The following is a 20,342-nucleotide window of genomic DNA, read 5'->3' as shown; positions in this document are numbered from 1 at the left end:
TTACATTCAAATCCCTACTTTATAAAACTCCTGCTTTCATTTATAAATTATTAATTCCCTATACTTCAAATAGAACGTTGAGATCCAATGAACAGCATTTATTGACGATCCCCTCTCTCAAAATTATTAATACAAGATGGCAATTTATTTTCTCTGTCACAATCCCCCAAACATGGAATTCGCTTCCTATTTATTTGAGGGAAGAATGCGACTTGGAAAAATTTAAGAGTAAATTAAAAAGCTTCCTTTTTAAAGACGCTTTTGATACTTAGCTAGCCAGTTTTCTAGCTGATTTTAACTCTACTGTATAACCTCATTGTAGCATTTTGACTTCCCATACCTTCGTGTATTCTCCTTGAATGTCTTGCTTACTTTCAAATAACATATAGTTCTTTTATCCTTCCCTCCCTAGTGTTTTATAGGTTTGTCAAGTTTGTCAATAGTCCTCCAAGACTCTTGTTGTATTGTTCCCTAAATTTTGTAATTTTAGTACTGTGTACATCGCTTAGAATTACGATTAAGCGATTAATCAAAATTTTATTAAACTTGAAACTTGAACTAGGCACTGTACACACCAGCTGTGTGGGTCAGTGCCTCAAATGGTCCTATTCATCGAGTGCACCATTTGAAGCCACTAGGTGTCTTGGACATCGATAGAAAAACCGCTGACAAAGGGCTCAATGGCCCAGGGAGGTCGAGTAGGCCGAAAATGAGTCGACACTCCTGTAAGAAAAATGGGATGACAGGAACCTAAAGGCTTGAAAACCCAAAAATTGGAAAAAATGAAACTTTCAACAAAAACAGAAAGTACTAAAGAAAAAACATTAATTACAAAATTGAAGAAATAAACTCGCAGAGAAGGCACAAAAAAGGGAATAATTTGACACACGTTGAGAGAACTGGAAAACATAACTTCTCAGTTCTGTGGAAAACTAAGAACTGCAGATCTCATGAGCAGACATTAGGCAGGAAGGCACCAGCACATGCACAGTACAGGCAGTCCTTAAAGATTTAAAGTGACAGTACACTATGACTGTCCATGGATGTGAGAATATATAAATGCTTGGTATCGGAGAACCCTCCATTATCTAAGGTATAAAACTTAAATTGTTAGCCCTCCAGAGACCACAAAATACCTGTTGTACTTGAATGTAATTTGCCTTGAGATACAACTAAAAAAGGCATGAGTCAAATCTAAATAAATAAAATGTCTCCCAGAATAATCCCAAGTAACATACAAATGCTCCTGCATGAAGGTTATATCTGTTCCACAGAAGGTCCAACCTTCCTACATCTACTCTGTGTTAGTATGCATGTATTTTATAGGAATGTGCATTCATTTGAAACAGCAAAGGACAGGAAATGTTAATATTTCCCATGTTGCTTTGTTTGTTGGCAAGCAAAAACAAGCAGAAAAAGCATGAAATGTATTGTATTGCTCCCATGATGACAAAAAAAAATTCTGGAAATGACACAGGGAACTATATGAAACAAAAGTTTTCTGGCTGTGCGCTTTTAGTATATTATAATTTATAAAGTTGGAGTGTTTGCTACAATTCTGTTCCAGCTCTTAAATGCCATCTGGAAACACCTACTATGGATTGCTTAAAAGTAACTGGGGCCGATATTCAGACCATGGGAGACAGTCTGGCTATCTCCTGCAGGTGGTGGCAATCCCAGAAATTGAATGCTAGAACCATATGCAATGATCAGCACTGATTTTCTTGCATTGAATTTTGAGTTGTTTTGACATAGTTGGCCAAGCAAATATTCGGCCAGCTAAGTCATAGAGAACAGAGATAGATCTACAATTTATGTGGGTCTATTGCCGTTGCCTGGGCTAGCTGCTGACCAGGATATTCAACAGGAGATAGCTGGCTATTTCCCATTGAATAGCTGGTTTGGGTCTATTTAGCTGTACCTGTCTGGCCAAAATAGCACTGATGTGTGTTTTTTCAGTATGGGTTGCTATATCCATATATACACCCCACTCCATATACTAAGTGCAACGATAGCCAGCTTAAATTTAGCCAACCATATTTCTTCATTTTTTTTTTTTTTTAGTGCAATCTTTATTAAGTTTTTAACAATCTTACAGAAAAAAGTAACACACAAATATATTATAAATATATGTAGCAGAGCAGGCTTTGGATGAAAATAAACCTAAAGCAGTGTTTCCCAAGTCAGTTCTGGACTACCCCCTTGCCAATCAGGTTTTCAGGATATTCACAATGAATATGCATAAGACTGATTTGCATTGTATGCAAATATATTTCATGCATATTCATTGTGTATATCCTGAAATCCTAACTGATAAGGGGGTATTGCAGGACTGACTTGGGAAACACTGGCCTAAAGCAACCAAACAAAAGATGGCCAGCTATCATTGCCACACTGTTCTAGTCTGAGTATCGGCCTATATGTGATAACTCTCAACAAAAATATTAATTTATTTTGTGTAGGCTTTCAGTGAATATTCAATACATAGTCCATTGTGAATTACCTTTATCAGAGTTTCCACCACTTCTTTCTTCTTATTGTTTCTATAAACCTTAGCTAGTAAAATCAAGTACTTGACGTCATTTATTAAGGAGGGCAAGTCACCAACTGAAAGAACAAAAAGTATAAACTTTCTTTAATATTTAAAAGATGCAGTCCATTAAGGTTACTAAAAATGGACCCATTAATACCTAGGGGTGTGTTTACTAAAGGGAGTTAAGCCCTAATGCATGTTCAGTGTGTATGAAAATGCTTACCTCAAAGTACATTAAAGTGTTTTATGGCAAGTAACTATTTTGCCTATATTTATGAAACTGCTCACCTTACTCTTGTAGTGCCACTTTACACCTACTTTTTACCTAGTGTATGTGTGATAAAGGTGAGGGCTTCCCAGGAATGCGGTGTGAAACTATATGCACCATTTTTGGTTTTCAAAAGTATGCACATATTTCCACTCAGAAATAGTAAACTGTTCAAATGAGCAGATGTAAATGTGTGCAGGTATTTCCAAAGTGAAAGTCTGCTTAGTCCACAAAATAGAAAGTGCATGTAGGCAGATAGCAAAATTGCTTATCCCTAACTAGTGTTCTCTGTATATAGCAGAATAAACATGTAATACTTCACTATGGACTTTTGGAGGTTAGCGAATAATAAAAATAAGTAAATAAATAATGTTTTGAGTCATGGTTGAGTCCAAGGCAAGAAGGGTTTATTTTATGTACATCTGCTATGGTTATCTTATTGTCACACATCAAACATTTCTAGAAAAGCACAGTTACCGTAAAAAGTGTTATATGGGGACAGCAGGCAGATATACTCACATGGAGCCTGGTATGGACAGTTGAAAATGTACCGACACTTTAAGTCTTGAGAAGCTTCAAGACTGCCTGCGCCGCACACAGCTGTGTGCCTTCCTGCCCGATGTCGGCTCATTTTGTAAGCAAGCTAAGAAGCCAACCATGGGATGTAGGAGGGATGTGGGAATATCTGACTGCTGTTCCCAGATAATACTTGTTATGGTAAGTAACAAGCAAGCAACATATTCTCACATGTGGAACTTCTTAGCTTACGGAACAGGATGGTGGGAGAGATGGCCATTAGGAAGAAAATTAATTCAGTAATACTGCTTGACCAAAATGACCATCTTGTCTGGAATAGGATTCTAGACAGTAGTGAGATGTAAATGTGTGAATTGAGGACCAAGTAGCTGCTTTGCAAATATCATCAATGGGAGTGGAATGCAAAAAAAAAAAAAAAAAAAAAACCTATACTGCCATAGCTCAGACTTTGTGTGCTGAAACACATCCCTCAAGCTACAGCCCTGCCTGAGCAGGCTGCTAACCATGTGGAAATAGTTATCTTGGTTACAGGCAGACCTAACCTGTTAGGGTCAAAGAAATGAACACCTGAGGTGAAGACCTGTGTGGCTTAATCCTTTGTAAATAGTAAGACAAGGCATGCTTACACTTACAGTCCAACGTATAAAAAGCAGTTTCTCCAGGGTGAGACCATAAGAACATAAGAATAGCCTTACTGGGTCAGACCAATGGTCCAATAAGCCCAGTAGCCTGTTCTCACGTTGGCCAATCCAGGTCACTAGCACCTGGCCAAAACCCAAGGTGTAGCAATATTCCATGCTACCAATACAGGGCAAGCAGTGGCTTCCCCCGTGTCTTTCTCAATAACAGACTATGGACTTTTCCTCCAGGCACTTGGCCAAACCTTTTTTAAAACCAGCTACACTATCCGCTCTTACCACATCCTCTGGCAACGCATTCCAGAGCTTAACTATTCTCTGAGCGAAAAAAAAAAAAAAATTCCTCCATTTGGTTTTAAAAGTATTTCCCTGTAATTTCATCGAGTGTCCCCCCTAGTCTTTATATTTTTTGATGGAGTGAAAAATCAATCCACTCCACTCAGGATTTTGTAGACATCAATAATTTCTCCCCTCAGCCAAGCTGAAGAGCTCTAATCGTTTTAGTCTTTCCTCATACGAAAGGAGTTCCATCCCCTTTACCATCTTGGTCGCTCTTCTTTGAACTTTTTCTAGTGCTTCTATATCTTTCTTGAGATAAGGAGACCAGAATTGAATGCAATACGCCAGATGAGGTTGCACCATGGAGCAATACAGGGGCATTATAACATTCTTAGTCTTGTTAACCATCCCTTTTTTAATAATTCCTAGCATCCTATTTGCTTTTTTGGCCGCCGCCACACATTGGGCGCTAATTCCCAAAGTGGACCCTAGCATCCGGTAACTGCCATCTTGACTGACACCCCCCCCCCAATGGCAAAATGGCAGGAGGGAAGCCTACTCCCTCCTGCCACAAAGGACCTCCTGTTTCAATCACTCCCCCCAACCACCCCCTACCATCCCCTCCCCCCAAAAAAAGGCAGGAGGCAGGCCACTGGAGACCCTCTCAACCCCCACCCTCCCATGTACCTTTTAAGTTGGGAGCAAGAGGGATGATCAATTCCTCCTTCTCCGAGGCCGCCAAGTCTACAATGCCGAGCCTTCCCCTCACCGGTGCATCATATGATGCACGCTGAGGGGCCTAAGGCCCTAATTGACTCAGATGTTTCAGGTCCCTCCATTTGAGAAGAGTCTTAGGTGTCTGAGCCAATCAGGTACTTCCTTAGGCTTCTTCCGCTGTATCCTGGATACAAAGAGAGGAGCCTAAGGCCCTGATCGGCTCAGTCAAGCCAACTTGAAAGGTACGAGGGGGGTTGAGTGTGGTCTCCGGTGGCAGGAGGGAGTTTGTTTGTTTGTTTATTGCTCACCCGTCCTTATCCAGGGCGAGTTACATATTAATATACAAATAAAAGATTTACATTTATCGTACAAAACACTTCAGAGACACACTATAACAAATTACATACTTACATATCAAATCAAATTACATATAACATACACGTTGCATCAACAACGGATATCTTTTAAGGCTAAAATTGGCCAAACCCACACATACATCAAAATATAAAATTCCATAAGTCTCAATATATCAAATATAAAATATAAATTTCCATAAGTCATAAAATATAAAATTCCATAAGTCTCAATAACAGACATCAATAAACCAAATAAAACAAACCAGACCAAAGTGTGAAGAGGAAAAGAAAAATATAACAGCCTTAAAAAATCAACTAATTGATATGGAGAATCGAGGAAAAAGAAAGAATATTAGAATCCTTGGCTTAGCTGAAAATATTGAAGGAGAAAACCCTATACAGTTCTTGGAAAATCTTTTGCCTAAACTGCTGCAGCTGAATTCTAAATGGCCGTTGGAGATAGAACGTGCCCACAGAATCCCCACAAGAAAACAAACAAACCAGACAGCTCCTAGACCTCTGATCTTCAAAGTATTAAGATACCAACAAGCATTTGAGATCTTAAAAGTGGCAAAAGCAAATAAAAACCTAAACTATAAAGGATCTAAACTAATTTTTGTTCCTGACTTTGCTAAAGATACTGCAAATATAAGGAAACAATTCCTTACATTCAGACAACAATTAAAAGAAAAGGGCTACATGTATGGTCTTTACTATCCGTCTACAATGAGAATTTCTACAGGAAATAAATCTATGTATTTTCAAGATCCTGCTAAACTGAAAGAATTTTTGACACAAGAAGAACCAATGTCTACATAATAAAGCAGAATAAAGCAAATTTATCTAATGAAAATAGATGGAAATAAAGAAAGAAAAAAGAAGAGGAACTAATGTTTACATATAATCAGAATAAAATGGAAGTTTCATCTGAAGAAAGGATATAGAAAATGCAAGATAAAATAAGAATGACAATTTTTGATTCAAATTTTATTACAATATATTGAATTTTATGACTTAAATTAATTTTTGATTTTATTCCATCCATTTAAAAAAAAAAAAATAAAAAAAAATAATATTTTATAATTTTTGATTCAATTATTATTAATATATTGGATGTTATGATAAATTTACATTATAATTGAATTGAATACTATTATAGAATTATTGCATATATATTTAATACTGCTATTATTAATTGGAAAAAAAAAATGTATTTTAGATTTGATTAAATGAGTGTGGAAATTATTATAACATAGATATTTAATTCCTATACATATTAGGTTATTATAAATGATGATGTTTAAAAATGTTATTATTACAATATGATATATGGAATTAGAATTATATTTTACATATATTAAATTTATTGTAGGGAGAATATATTATTTTTATCTAAGACTTGAAAATATTAAGATGATTTATCCAATTATAATTTATATGAATTACTACATCTATATTTAATACTGCTAATATTAATGGAAAAATTTTTTTGGATTCGGTTAAATGAATGGGAAATTATTATAACATAGGTATTAATTATAAAATCTTTTTGATATAAATATTTACCTATACATATTACGATACTATAAATGATGATTTTCAAATATATAAAATGATTTACTAAAATATTTATTATTATATATATTATATATATAGGAATAGATATATCTAATTTGAATATATGAAATTAGAACTATATATGAAATATATTTAATTTATTGAAGGGGTAATATATTATTTATATCTAAGACTTGAAAAGATTAATATGATTTATCAAATTAAATTTGATATGAACTATAATATACAAGGGGATTTAATGAAGGTTTAAATGAATAATAAGGTGGATAAAGAAATATGAAATGTATTGAATTAGAGAATATTTTTATGAATGATTAGTTGCCTGGGGGAGGGGATTTAGGTTTTGCATGACCAATGTGTGTTCCAGGACAAACATTGATAGTGGGAGGGTCGGGAGGGAAAATAGAGGGTGGGAATGGGAATCAATATATATTAATTGTGCTGAGATCTAATCATGTATATTATCATAGAATATTGGTTAAAATTTAATGATAAATAAGATGGATATAAAAATTTATTCTATGAATGTCAATGGTTTAAATCATCCTATTAAGAAAAAGAAAATATTATCGTTCCTTAAAAATCAAAATGCGGATATTATACATTTTGGTGGAATACAATATGTCATATATTCAAAATGGAAAGAACAATAGCAATACAAAGGGGGACATATACTAAATTTATAAAAATATGGGGGCCATTGGCAAAATACTGTAATGAATAAATAGTAGGATTTTTCTTCTTCTTTTCTTCTTTTAAGGATCTTTTTTATGACACACATAGAGGGGGGGTAAAGAAAATAATTTCTACATAATATGTTATAATATATTATACAATATGTAATGTATGAATGAAAAGTAATAGAAGGGTGGGGGGAGGGAGAGGGGATAAAATTTATTTAGAACATATTGTATTAGATATAAAAATGTTATTGAATATTCATCAATTGTATTCTAACATGTTGTACACTTTCTATAAAATTTGAAAATTAAAAATATTATATATTAAAGTAATAAAAGGGTGGGGGGAGGGTGAGGGGGAAAATCAAATTTAGATATATAATGTATTAGATATAAAAGTGATACTATGTATTTATCAATTGTATTTTAATATTTTGTACACTTTATGTAAAATTTGAAAATAAAAAATAATGGAAAAAAAAAAAAAAAATCGGATATCTACTTCATACAAGAGACCCATCTTTCTGAAACTGAATCTAAAAAATTATCTGGGGGTTGGATTTCTAAATGTTTATTTGCACCGGCTTTAAAGAAAAAAGCTGGAGTGGCTATTCTGATAAACAAAAAATGCAATGCGAATTTCAAATTAATAAATTATGACCCCTTAGGTAGATGGGTGCATGTCGAAATGGATCTGGGAAATACAACCATGAATTTATTCAATTTATATGCTCCTAATACGAATCAAATGGAGTTTTTCAAACAAATTCAACAATTACTTTTACCACTGGCTACATCTAATTTAATAGTAGCAGGAGATTTCAATGCTGTAATGGATCCAATTTTGGATAAAAAACCAAGTAGAATTATGAAATCATTAGGCTTAGATAATTTGATTCAATCTTGTGATTTAGTAGATATATGGCGTATTCTTCATTTTAATGATCAGGAATTTTCTTTTTGTTCTCAGGTCCACAAATCCTTTTCACGAATTGATTATATATTTGTTTCTAATAACCTAGCGCAGCGTGTGATAAAAGCAGTTATAGATCCTATTATAATTTCGGATCATGCTGGTGTGTGGATTAATCTTCAAAATTATGATATTGAACATTTAAATTCAATTTGGAGATTTAATAATACTTTTTTAGCGGATTCAAATTTTCTCGAAGAATTTAAATTAAAAATACAAGAATTTTTTCAAATTAATGATTCAGATAATATTAATGCTGAGATTTTATGGGACGCTTTTAAAGCAACAATGAGAGGGAATATTATTTCATATTCAGCATATATTAATAAACAACATAAAAAACAATTTCTTGAATTAGGAAAACAAATTAAATTATTAGAAAATAAATTAATTGAAAAATGGGAAAATAAAACATTACAAGATTTATTAAAATTAAAAGTTAAATATAATGAGATTTCTTCTCAATTTGTGAGAAAAGATTTATTTAATAGACAAGTTCAATTTTACGGAAATTCAAATAAAGCTGGAAAATTATTGGCAAATTTCCTTAAAGCAAAAAAAAGAAAATCCAAGATTATTGCAATTAAAGATATACAAGGTAATACACACACTAACAATAAAGACATTTTAAGACAATTTCTTGATTTTTATAAAGATTTATATTCTTCTGAATCTTATGAAAATAAAGAACAAGATGGACAAAAATTTTTAAATTCATTTATTGGACCAAATGTTCCAGATCATATAAAAAGAAGTTTAGAAGAACCTATATCTTTAAAAGAAATAGAATCAGCATTGAAGTCTCTTAGAGTTGGATCCGCTCCGGGTGGTGATGGTTATACGGTTGAATTTTATAAATCATTTCAAAACATTATTTTACCATATCTATTAAAATTGTTTCAATATCAAATGAATAATGGAAATATATCAGGTACTATGGCTGATTCATTAATTATTGTCTTACCAAAACCAAACAAAGATCCTACCTTGGTTTCAAATTACAGGCCTATTTCCTTATTAAATGTAGATGGTAAATTAATTTCTAAAGTACTAGCAATAAGATTGGCAAAAGCTCTTCCTTTCATTATTGATGTACATCAAACAGGATTTATTGCTAAAAGACACTCATCACATAACACCAGATTAGCATTTCACTCTTTAAATTTAGCAAAAAATATGAATGATCCAACTTTTATGCTATCTTTGGATGCAGAAAAAGCATTTGATAGAGTAGAATGGAAATTTATGTATCAATCTCTAGAATGGTTTGGAATAGGACCCGGTTTTATTAAAATGATTCAGACATTGTATAGCTCTCCTGGTGCAAGATTATATATAAATAACAATTTATCAGATAAATTTAATTTGCAAAGGGGAGTTAGACAAGGATGTCCTTTGTCTCCCTTACTTTTTGATATTGTTCTAGAACCCTTGTTAATTGCAATTAATCAAACTAAGGAGATAAGGGGAATCCCATTTTCTTACTGGGAATATAAACTTTCTGCATATGCAGATGATATCTTATTATATTTGAGAGAACCGGGGATTACTATTCCAAATTTACTTAATCTTCTAGAGGAATTTGGAAAATTCTCTGGATATAAAATTAATTGGAGTAAATCAGAAATTCTTCCAATTAATGTTCACTGCACCAAAGGATTATTTGATTCATATTCATTTATATGGAAAGAGGAAGGATTAAAATATTTAGGAATTATGATCAAAAATACAATTGATGATACAGTCAAAGAAAATGAAAAACTTTTATTGAAAAAAATTACAGAAATGTGTGAACAATGGAATCCTTTACATCTTTCATGGTGGGGAAGAATTCAAACAATTAAAATGATGATATTGCCTGTGGTTTGTTATCAAATGAGTATGATACCAATATTTTTTCAGGGGTCCTTTTATAAAAAATTAAACAATATTATTACAAAATTTGTTTGGTTTGGGAAAAGACCCAGAATTGCTTTAGTATCTTTACAAAGACCAATTATGGAGGGAGGGGTAAATTTTCCAAATTTTTATAGGTACCATCAAGCCTATATTCTAAGACAGGGTATGTATTGGATCCTCCCAGATCTCATGGAGAATGTACCAGATTGGCTATATTTAGAATGGCGGCTCCTGTTCCCATTACATTTAGATCATTTAATTAGTATAACAATGCCTAGAAGATACAAAGAAAACAGAATATTATTAGACACTTGGAAAACATTAAGATATATAAATAACCTATCACCAGATCCAATTTGTAAATCACTAAATCAATCTATTTGGGTAAACTCCAGGATCAAAATTGGCGGATTTAAGATCGTCTGGAAACAATGGATAAGTGCAGGTATACGAACATTAAATGATGTCATTTCAGAAGGTTCACTGCTTAGTTTTTCACAATTGCAAAATAAATTTGGCTTAAATAAATCACAATATTTTAAATGGATGCAATTGAAGCAGGCCATTCAGGTAGGGTTCCCTGAATGGAAAAATCTTAATACTCAATATAGTCTGCAGGTTTTATGTTTCCAGGCGGATTTCTTGGGTCACCAAGCCGCAAAATGGTACAAATTGATATATGGATTTTTAAATAAAAAAAAGAAAACTGGTCTTAGGGATATTTGGAGTATTGAGATTGGACAAACAATTTCTGCGTCTCAATGGCCACGATTTTGGTCCTGGAGATTAAGATCTACAAAGTCAGCATCTATGAGTCAAACATGGATGTTTTTATTACATAGAGTGTTATGGACCCCTACGCGCTTGCAAAAGATAGATAATACTAGATCCAATAGATGCTGGCATTGTAAAATAGAAATAGGGACGTTAGATCATCTAATTTTTTTTTGTCCCTGTGTAAATGCCTTTTGGAATATGATTTGGCCCCAAATTAACAAATTACTAGAAAATCATGTAGGACTCTCATATGACACTGTATTATTTGGAACTGCAATGAGAACTCAGAGTCCGATCTCAGTAAACAATAATAAACTACTATTAATATTGACAGGAGTCGCCATGCAACAAATAACTCAGAATTGGAAAGACTATACCAAATTAAATTATACGTTCTGGTGGAACTCTGTCTGTCATATATACAAAATGGAAAAAGTAATAGCATTACAACACGGGAACATTCAAAATTTCAATAAAATTTGGCAACCATTGACTAATTATTCTAATGATTAGATTTCTTAGCACAATTATAATACTTATATAGAAAAGGGGTGGGATATGTATAATTTTTAGAATCATTAATTGGAAAAAGGGGAGGGATGTATAACTTTTGATTATATATAATATATACTGTTTATAAATTAAGTTGTATTAATGATAGATACAATGATATATAGTAATTAATTATATTACTTGAATTTCAACTATTGTAAAAATTGAAAAATTCAATAAATAAAATTAAAAAAAAACAAAAAACAAACCAGACCATTGAACACCTCCATGGCATCCCTCCTGCCTTTTTTTCAGGGGGGGAGGGGAGGGGATGATTGGCGGGGGTGGGCAATTGACAGGTGGGCAATTGACACAGGGGGGTCTTTGTGGCAGGAGGGAGTGGGCATCCTTTCTGCAGTTTTTCCATGAGGGTGTCATCAGGATGGCAGCAGGGAGTTGGCATCCCTCCTGCCATTTATTTTGGGTTTGGGGGTACAGTGGCTCGGGGGTGCCTGGCTCGGGGGGAGAGACACATTTGTTGGGGTCATTAGGGAGGGCCGTCATCAGCGGTAGGGGACTTTTTTCATTTTTTGGGGGGGGACAGATATTTTGCGTGTCTAACACATGCAAAATATCTGTGCCATTTAAAAAAATGTAAACATAGTTACCAACAGGTCTAGTCCAGTCGGTTTTTACAATCGCTAAAACCCCATTTGGAATAGTCAAGCGATATTAGTGCATCAATCACTTGGCTATTTTGCATGGGGTTTTAACTTATTTGCATGGCCGGATCAGAAAAATGGGCGATCTAGGGGAAAAACATGCAGTGAGCTGTTTTGTGCATTGGGTTGGTAACAGCAATCGTTGCTAAATCTATGAAAACAGGTTTAACAATGATCGCTGACTTTAGTGCATCTAGCCCTAAAGAAAAATACCAGGAGACTTGCCCAGAAGTGTAAGGATTAACACAACAATAGAAGGCTAAAAACAAAGAAAAATATTGCCAAATTGCATACATAACTATCTCAAAATGTAAGCTGGGGAGAGCTATGAGAAGCAAATCTGACTTGCTCCATGGAAAAATTGAGACTGGCTAGGTCCCACACAATAGCAGAATGCAGGAACATAACACAAGAATAGACATACTGGGTCAGACCAGGTTCATCTAGCCCAGTATTCTGCTTCCAACAGGGGCCAATTCAGGTCACAAGTACCTGGCAGAAATCCAAACAGTAGCCAAATTGCATGCTATCAAAACAAAGGACAGCAGTGGCTTTTTTGCCACCACCACACACTGGACAGAAGATTTCAGTGTAGTGTCTACAATGACACCCAGATCTTTTTCTTGGGTGCTGACTCCTAAGGTAGACCCTAGCATCAGGTAACTATGATTCAGATTATTCTTCCCAATGTGTATCTGCGGATGGGCAGACTAGATGGGCCATTTGGCCTTTATCTGCCATCATGTTTCTATATTGCTATTTGGATGTCCAATCTTCCACTTTTTTACAGTACAAGACAACTTGGAATAGTTTAATGTCATCTGTAAATTTAATCACCTCACTTGTCTTCTAATTTTCAGATCATTTATAAATATCTTAACTAGCACAAGTCCCAATACCCCTGCAGTGCTCATTTCCCTCCACTGAGAAAAACAGCCATTTAACCCTACTTTCTTGTTGTTTGTTCAATAAATAATTTCTAATCAACAATAGAGCATTACCTCCTATCCCATGACTTTTTAATTTTCTCAGGAGTCTCTCATGAGGTACTTTGTCAAAAGCTTTCAGGAAATCTAGATACACTACTACATCAATTGGATCACCTTTATCCACATGTTTATTTATACAAGTTGTTACAATGAGGTTTTGCCTCTGTGGCAAGTTTCTCTTCAGATTTTCTTTTAGCCTTCTTTATCAATGCTTTCCATCTAACCTGCCAGCGCTTATGTTGCTTCTTATTTTCTTCATTCAAATCCTTTTTCCATTCTTTTAAGGATGTTCTTTTGCTCTAATAGCCTCTTTCACATCACCTTTTAACCATGCTAGCTGTCATTTACTCTTCTTTCCATCTTTGTTAATACCTGGAATATATCTACTCTGGACTTCCAAAATAGTATTTTTAAACAACGTCTGTGTCTGATTTAAAGTCCTAACTTTTGTAGTCAATCCTTTTAGCTTCTTTTTAACCATTTCCTGATTTTATTCTAGTTGCCCTTTTGAAAATTAAATGTTGTTACAGATTTCTTTGATCATGTTATTATCACTGATTCCCGTTACCTCTTGTACTATGCCCTGTATTCCTCTAAGGATTAGATGTAAAATAGCTCCCCCTCTTGTCAGTTCCTAGACCAAATACTCCAAGAAGGAGTCATTTATTATATCTAGAAATTTTATTTCTAGCACTCTCTGATGTTAACATTTATCCATTCAATATTGGGGTAATTAAAATCATTTATTATTATACTGTTGCCCAATTTTCCAGCTTTCCTAATTTCTGTAAATATTTCTTTATCTCTCCATTCTCTCCTGGTGGGCAATAGTACAGCCCTACCAATATACTCCTTCCCTTCAAAATGGGATTTCTGCCCATAAGGATCACACACTAAGCACACGCTATTATCTGTTTCATGCAGAATGTTTATTTCATTTGATTCAATTTCTTCTTTAACATGCATTGCAACTCCCCCCCCCCGCCAAGCTAATCTATTCTGTCATTGTGATATGATTTAAACCCCAACACAGTGTCCCATTGATTGTTCTCTTTCTACCAGGTCTCTAAGATGCTTATTATATCTATTTCTTCATTTAGTTCTATATACTCTAAATCTCCCATGTACAGTGCAACTCTCTAAAAGGTTGAAGTATAAAATCTGAATGAACATTCCTGTGCAGGCTCCATCAGATGACATCGCCCTAGAGAAGAGCGACTAAGATGGTTAAGGGGCTGGAGGAGTTGCCGTACAGTGAAAGATTAGAGAAACTCGGCCTCTTCTCCCTCAAACAGAGGAGATTGAGAGGGGACATGATCGAAACATTCAAGGTACTGAAGGGAATAGATTTAGTAGATAAAGACAGGCTGTTCACCCTCTCCAAGGTAAGGAGAACGAGAGAGCACTCTTTAAAGTTGAAAGGGGATAGATTCCGTACAAACGTAAGGAAGTTCTTCTTCACCCAGAGAGTGGTTGAAAACTGGAATGCTCTTCCAGAATCTGTCATAGGGGAAAACACCCTCCAGGGATTCAAGACAAAGTTAGACAAGTTCCTGCTGAACCAGAATGTGCGCAGGTAGGGCTAGTCTCAGGGTGCTGGTCTTTGACCAGAGGGCAGCTGCATGAGTGGACTGCTGGGCACGATGACCCAGCAGTGGCAATTCTTATGTTCTTATATCCTGCTTATCTTTGGAGAAAAAGAAATCCATGTCAAAATTTATGGCTCAAAATAATTCTGAATTGATTCTTCTGTTCTTAATTGAGATATATTACTATTTCACTATAAAAACTCACAGTAAGCCGAATCTATTACAGCAAAAAAAGAGTGATCTTTATTTTCTAAAATTAAAAAGTATCTTTCACATTTCTTTTACTTATTATAACTGAACAGTATAACAAATAAAGTATGTCATTTTACAACAGCAATGTTGATCAATAGAAAATTGTAATTAACATTACCAGGTTCATGTTCCAGAGCCTTATTCAGAGCTTTTTCTGCTTTGTCATACTGTTTGAGTTTAAGGAGGAGTTCGGCAAGATCATAACACAAGAAGTCCTGTCCACTGATCTTAAGAGCAGCTTCATAGTAGTTGATAGCCTAAATAAGTAGGAGAGCACTTGACTTTTCAAAACAGTTACTTATATGAAAGTAGCTACAAATAGTTGAATATATTACAGAGTACCGTAACTAATATAACTTTCTTTGCTACCAACTAAGGGCTCAATTCACCCTTGGAAGTTTAGCCCTCCATCTGGTTAGTAATAGCTGTTTATTGGGTTTTCCTAAACATCTAATATCATTTAAAAGGATATATGTGCTATATGGTGTCTTTTGAAATACAGAAACATATTGGAAAATAAAAGGATGCAGGAGGTGAAGTCCATTTATTTTCTTTATTGCTTTATTGATCCTACTTCTTAAAGCTTATTCATCTCATCTCTGCCACTTTTTCATCCCACCCAGGCCTCTGTCTGACTTGTCCTGTGACCATGATGAAGCAATTGCAGACAATACAGAATACAGCTCTGAGACTTGTCTATTTCCTAAAAAAATATGACCATATCACAGAGGCATACCATGACTCACACTGGCTTCCAATAGAAGCGAGAGTGCACTTCAAATTCTACTGCTTACTTTACAAGGCTCTCAACGGAGAAAGCCCAATCTACTGGAATAACCGACTAAATCAATCCTCCTCAACCAGACACAGAAGATCCCACTCACTATTCACTCACTCATCATCCAAAGATATCAAACGAAAAAAACTTTATGATAACCTAATAGCCTCCAAAGCAGCTAAACTGGACAGACAAATCACCACTCTGTTATCTTCGACTACAGACTACAAAGCCTTCAGGAGAGATATTAAAACCATACTCTTCAAAAAACACATAAAACCTATCCAGCACAACCAATCCCAACCCAATATCCAATACTCTATTTACCCTTAGATCTCTCTAATACTCTTTTATCTACCAAACGTTATCTAAAACCCATAATTTCACCCTATTCTTATCTCCTAAAGACCTCCACTTCCCTTTGGTAACTCTTTACCCAACATATATTACCTTAAAAATTCTATGTCATCGCTTATTCTATTCCTTCAAATTTTGAATGTAATTTTTGTTTTAGTTTGGATGTAATCCGCCTTGAACTGCAAGGTAATGGTGGAATAGAAATCACTAATGTAATGTAATATATATTTACTCCCATATACAGTAGAAGAGGAATAAGTTACATTACATTAGTGATTTCTATTCCGCTTGTGCCTTGCGGTTCTAAGCGGATTACATTAGAAGATGGCTGGTCATTTCCAGTGTGACCTTCATATAATATAACATAAAATCAACTTATAGACCGCATAACCGTGAGGATCAATTCGGTTTACAAAAGATTAATCTGTATCACAAATTAAATTCTTTAGGAGAATCTAGAAAACAAATAAGTATTTAGATACCTTCTGAAATCCAAGTATAAAATAGATACAGAAAATAGTTGCTTAAAATCCCAGACAGCGGCTTGATATGAAAGTGTACGTTCGTGATATCTTTTAAACTTGCAACCCCTTTTCTTTTTTTTTTTTTTTTAATATGTTTTTATTGAAGAACAGATCACAAGAGAAACAAACAGCAGCCAAGTCATCAAAAACGTCACATAAGGATTCTAGAACTTTGCAGCGCACGAAGATGGCTGGGTAGAGGATTAGCTCTGTTGTGACAGGCAAATTTTATTAAGATTTTGGCAGTTAAAATTAAAGAAAAATGAAGGAAAAGAGAGAATTGAAGTAAGAAATGGCTTCGGGTAAAACTAGTAAAAGTAATCCGGTGAATTCAGGAGCAGGAAGTAAAAAAAGAACAAAAATGGATTCGGTATCCCCGACAGAGGTCCCGTTGTCTCAGGAAGAAATTGATAACAGTGATTTGATGAATGAACTTCAGAAAATTAAAGAAATAGTAAGTGATAACGCTAAAAATATAAAAGATGTGAAGAAGGAAATAGAGAGTCTGACAAATAGAATGCAGGCAGTTGACTTCAAAATTGAGCAGTTAGAAAAGCATGCTGAGAAATCTGAGGCAGAGATGCTGGTGTGTAAAAAAGATCAAAGAGAAATAGAGGCATTGAAAAAGGATTTTGAAGACTTATCAAATCGTAAAAGAAGGAATAATTTGCGTCTGATTGGGATACCTGAGGGGATTGAGCAGAATGATCCTATTCAATTTGTGACTAATTTTATCCCAAAGATCTTGCCATTTAAAAGTTATTTTCCTTTGGAGATAGAAAGAGCACATCGGATACCGATGAAAAGATCAAATAGTCAAAAGGGTTCCCGTCCAATAATCTTTAAGCTGCTAAGACATCAACAGGTGGTAGAGATTATAAAGCTGGCTAAAACAAATAAGGATCTTAAATGCCAGGATTCTAAGATCTTTATAGTACCTGACTTTGCAAAAGCTACTGCCTACAGAAGAAAACAGCTTTTGGATTTAAGACCTAAACTGAGAGCAATGGGAGCAAGATATGGATTGATATACCCTGCTATTATGAGGGTAACTTATGAGAATAAAACTTATAATTTTGAAGAAGCAGGCAAATTACAGGAATTTCTAGATCAATATAATTTGCCTATGGTTTCATGAAAGTATTTAGAAAATGTAATAAATAATATACTTAGATTATTTTTGGTTTATATTTTTGAGTGAAAATTGAAAGATATTTTATAAAGAAGGAAAAAGTGGAAAAAAAAAATAGAAAAGGAGAAAAATATTTTCTAGAAAATTGTTGCAGTTAGGTTTAAGGGGGATCAACATTTCAAACACGATTTAAAGAATAGAAATGAAAAATTTTAAAGAGACAATAAGAAAAGAAGAAAAGAAGATTTTGACAAGGTAAGAAGAGGGATGGAGCATATAGGAAGTGAAGAAAATATGAGGAACAATTATAAGATTTGGATGGTTTCTTAATGTGAATTTATAATTTGCATTTGAGCGTGACTGAGATAATAATATGAGGACACATAAATGCTGCATTGGAGAAATGTGGGAACTTAGAATATAATAAGATGAAAAATACAAAAGACTATTGATGTAAAGAGAAGAAGATGTGAAGATGGACTGATGGAAATGACTTGAGCATTATTTAGATTTACAATTTGCATCTGAAATTGACTGAGATATAAGGATGATGTTGCAAAAATACTTTATTGGAGAAAGATGAAATAGCAATCTGCAAGAAGATGGAATAAGAGTCTGAAATAGCAGGATGAAGATGTACAAGTGTTACAGTTGTGCAGAATGGAGAATAGACTGTAATAGATTGAAGATGCAATGAAAATTAATGAGAGTTTTAAAAAATATGAGGTCTGCTTGGTTGAAATGTTTGATCCTTCTTTTGATGTAAGGTTAAAAAAAAAAAAGAATATTATAGGATGGAGTGATGTATGTTCCATTGAAGTTGTGAGAAACTTAGGTTAGACAAAGAAAAAAAATAAAATAAAATAAAATAATAATATTAATCTTGGGGGGGGGGGGTATATATTGTAAGAAATGGTTTCCGAAATATTGGGTATATCCTTTTATAAATATATTAGAGGTATAGGATGAAAGAATGTTTGGAAATTTGAATGAGGGGGGAAGTATATAATAAAGAATTATAGTAAATATGGGTATTTAGGGTATTGAAGAATGGATTGACTGCAGGAGAATTTAGTGTTGGTTGTTTGAAAGATTAGAGAAAGAAAAATGAGTATGTTATTGCCTGTGGGGAGTTTATTTTTTGCTCAGTAATATGTGCGTTTCGAAGTTTGCATTTGTGTTAGGGGAGGGGAGGGTGGAGGATGGGAATAGGGGGGGATGGGGAAAGAGGGGAGGGGGGATACTCATATATTGGTTTAAGGAAAAAGAAAAAAATGTATATTTTATGTTTGAGTGGATTATATATGTATTTTATATTTTATTTGTAAAATGGGTTTTAAAATTTTTTCTTTGAATGTAAATGGCCTTAATCACCCTATAAAAAGGAAAAAGGTATTGGAATATATTAAACAACAAAATATAGATATATGTTTCTTGCAAGAGACACATTTGTCTGGAAAAGAGTCTATGAAGCTGACAGATAAGTGGATAAAACAATGTTTATTTGCACCAGCGGTAAAAAAGAAGGCAGGAGTTGCAATATTGATTAATAAAAAATGTCCAGCAACATTTAATATGGTTAAGGCAGATCCTCAATGAAGGTGGTTACTTGTTGACATGAGCATGGGCAGTAATAATAATTTAGTTTAGTTTAGTTTAATACAATGGCGTTACTAAATATATATGCACCTAATTCGAATCAAAGTGAATTCTTTAAATCTCTACAACAATTAGTTTTACCACTGGCTACTACTAATTTAGTGGTGGCTGGGGATTTCAATGCTGTTATAGATCCAATAATGGATAAAAAGCCTAGTAGAATAATGAAATCAATGGGATTAGATAATTTGGTACAAGTATGTAATTTAAAAGATATATGGCGTATTCTTCATTTTAATGATCTGGAATTTACATTTTGTTCACATGTTCATCAATCGTTCTCAAGAATTGATTATATTTTTGTTTCAGATCAGATGATACAGCAAGTTATAAAAGCTGACATAGAACCAATAGTAATATCTGATCATGGTGGTATATGGATAGAAGTTAATTTAGTAGATCCAGATAATTCCAAACCTGTATGGAGGTTTGATAATACATTGCTTGCTGATTCTAAATTTTGCACAGAATTTCAAAATAAAATAAATGAATATTTTAGACTTAATGATTTAGAGGAAATTTCGATTGGAATTTTATGGGATGCTTTCAAAGCAACTATGAAAGGACAAATTATATCATATTCTGCATATAAAAAGAAACTGTTAAGAAAACA

General features: G+C 33.9%; 1 protein-coding gene across 1 annotated transcript in view; it reads right to left on the bottom strand.

Moving 5' to 3' along the window:
- The window catches only part of TTC21A (tetratricopeptide repeat domain 21A), a 323,520-nt gene that overhangs the window by 75,747 nt on the left and 227,431 nt on the right, over positions 1–20,342 (bottom strand). Inside the window, exons 18-19 of the mRNA XM_033931720.1 lie at positions 15,398–15,536; positions 2,504–2,607 (exon numbers count right to left, since the gene is read on the bottom strand). Coding sequence (XP_033787611.1) covers positions 2,504–2,607; positions 15,398–15,536 — 243 coding nt within the window. The remainder of the gene's footprint in view (positions 1–2,503; positions 2,608–15,397; positions 15,537–20,342) is intronic.

The sequence above is a fragment of the Geotrypetes seraphini genome, chromosome 2 (assembly GCF_902459505.1).
Source record: "Geotrypetes seraphini chromosome 2, aGeoSer1.1, whole genome shotgun sequence".
Taxonomy (NCBI): Eukaryota; Metazoa; Chordata; class Amphibia; order Gymnophiona; family Dermophiidae; genus Geotrypetes; species Geotrypetes seraphini.
Note: the sequence above shows the minus strand (reverse complement) of the source record. Positions and strands in the feature narration are given on the sequence as shown.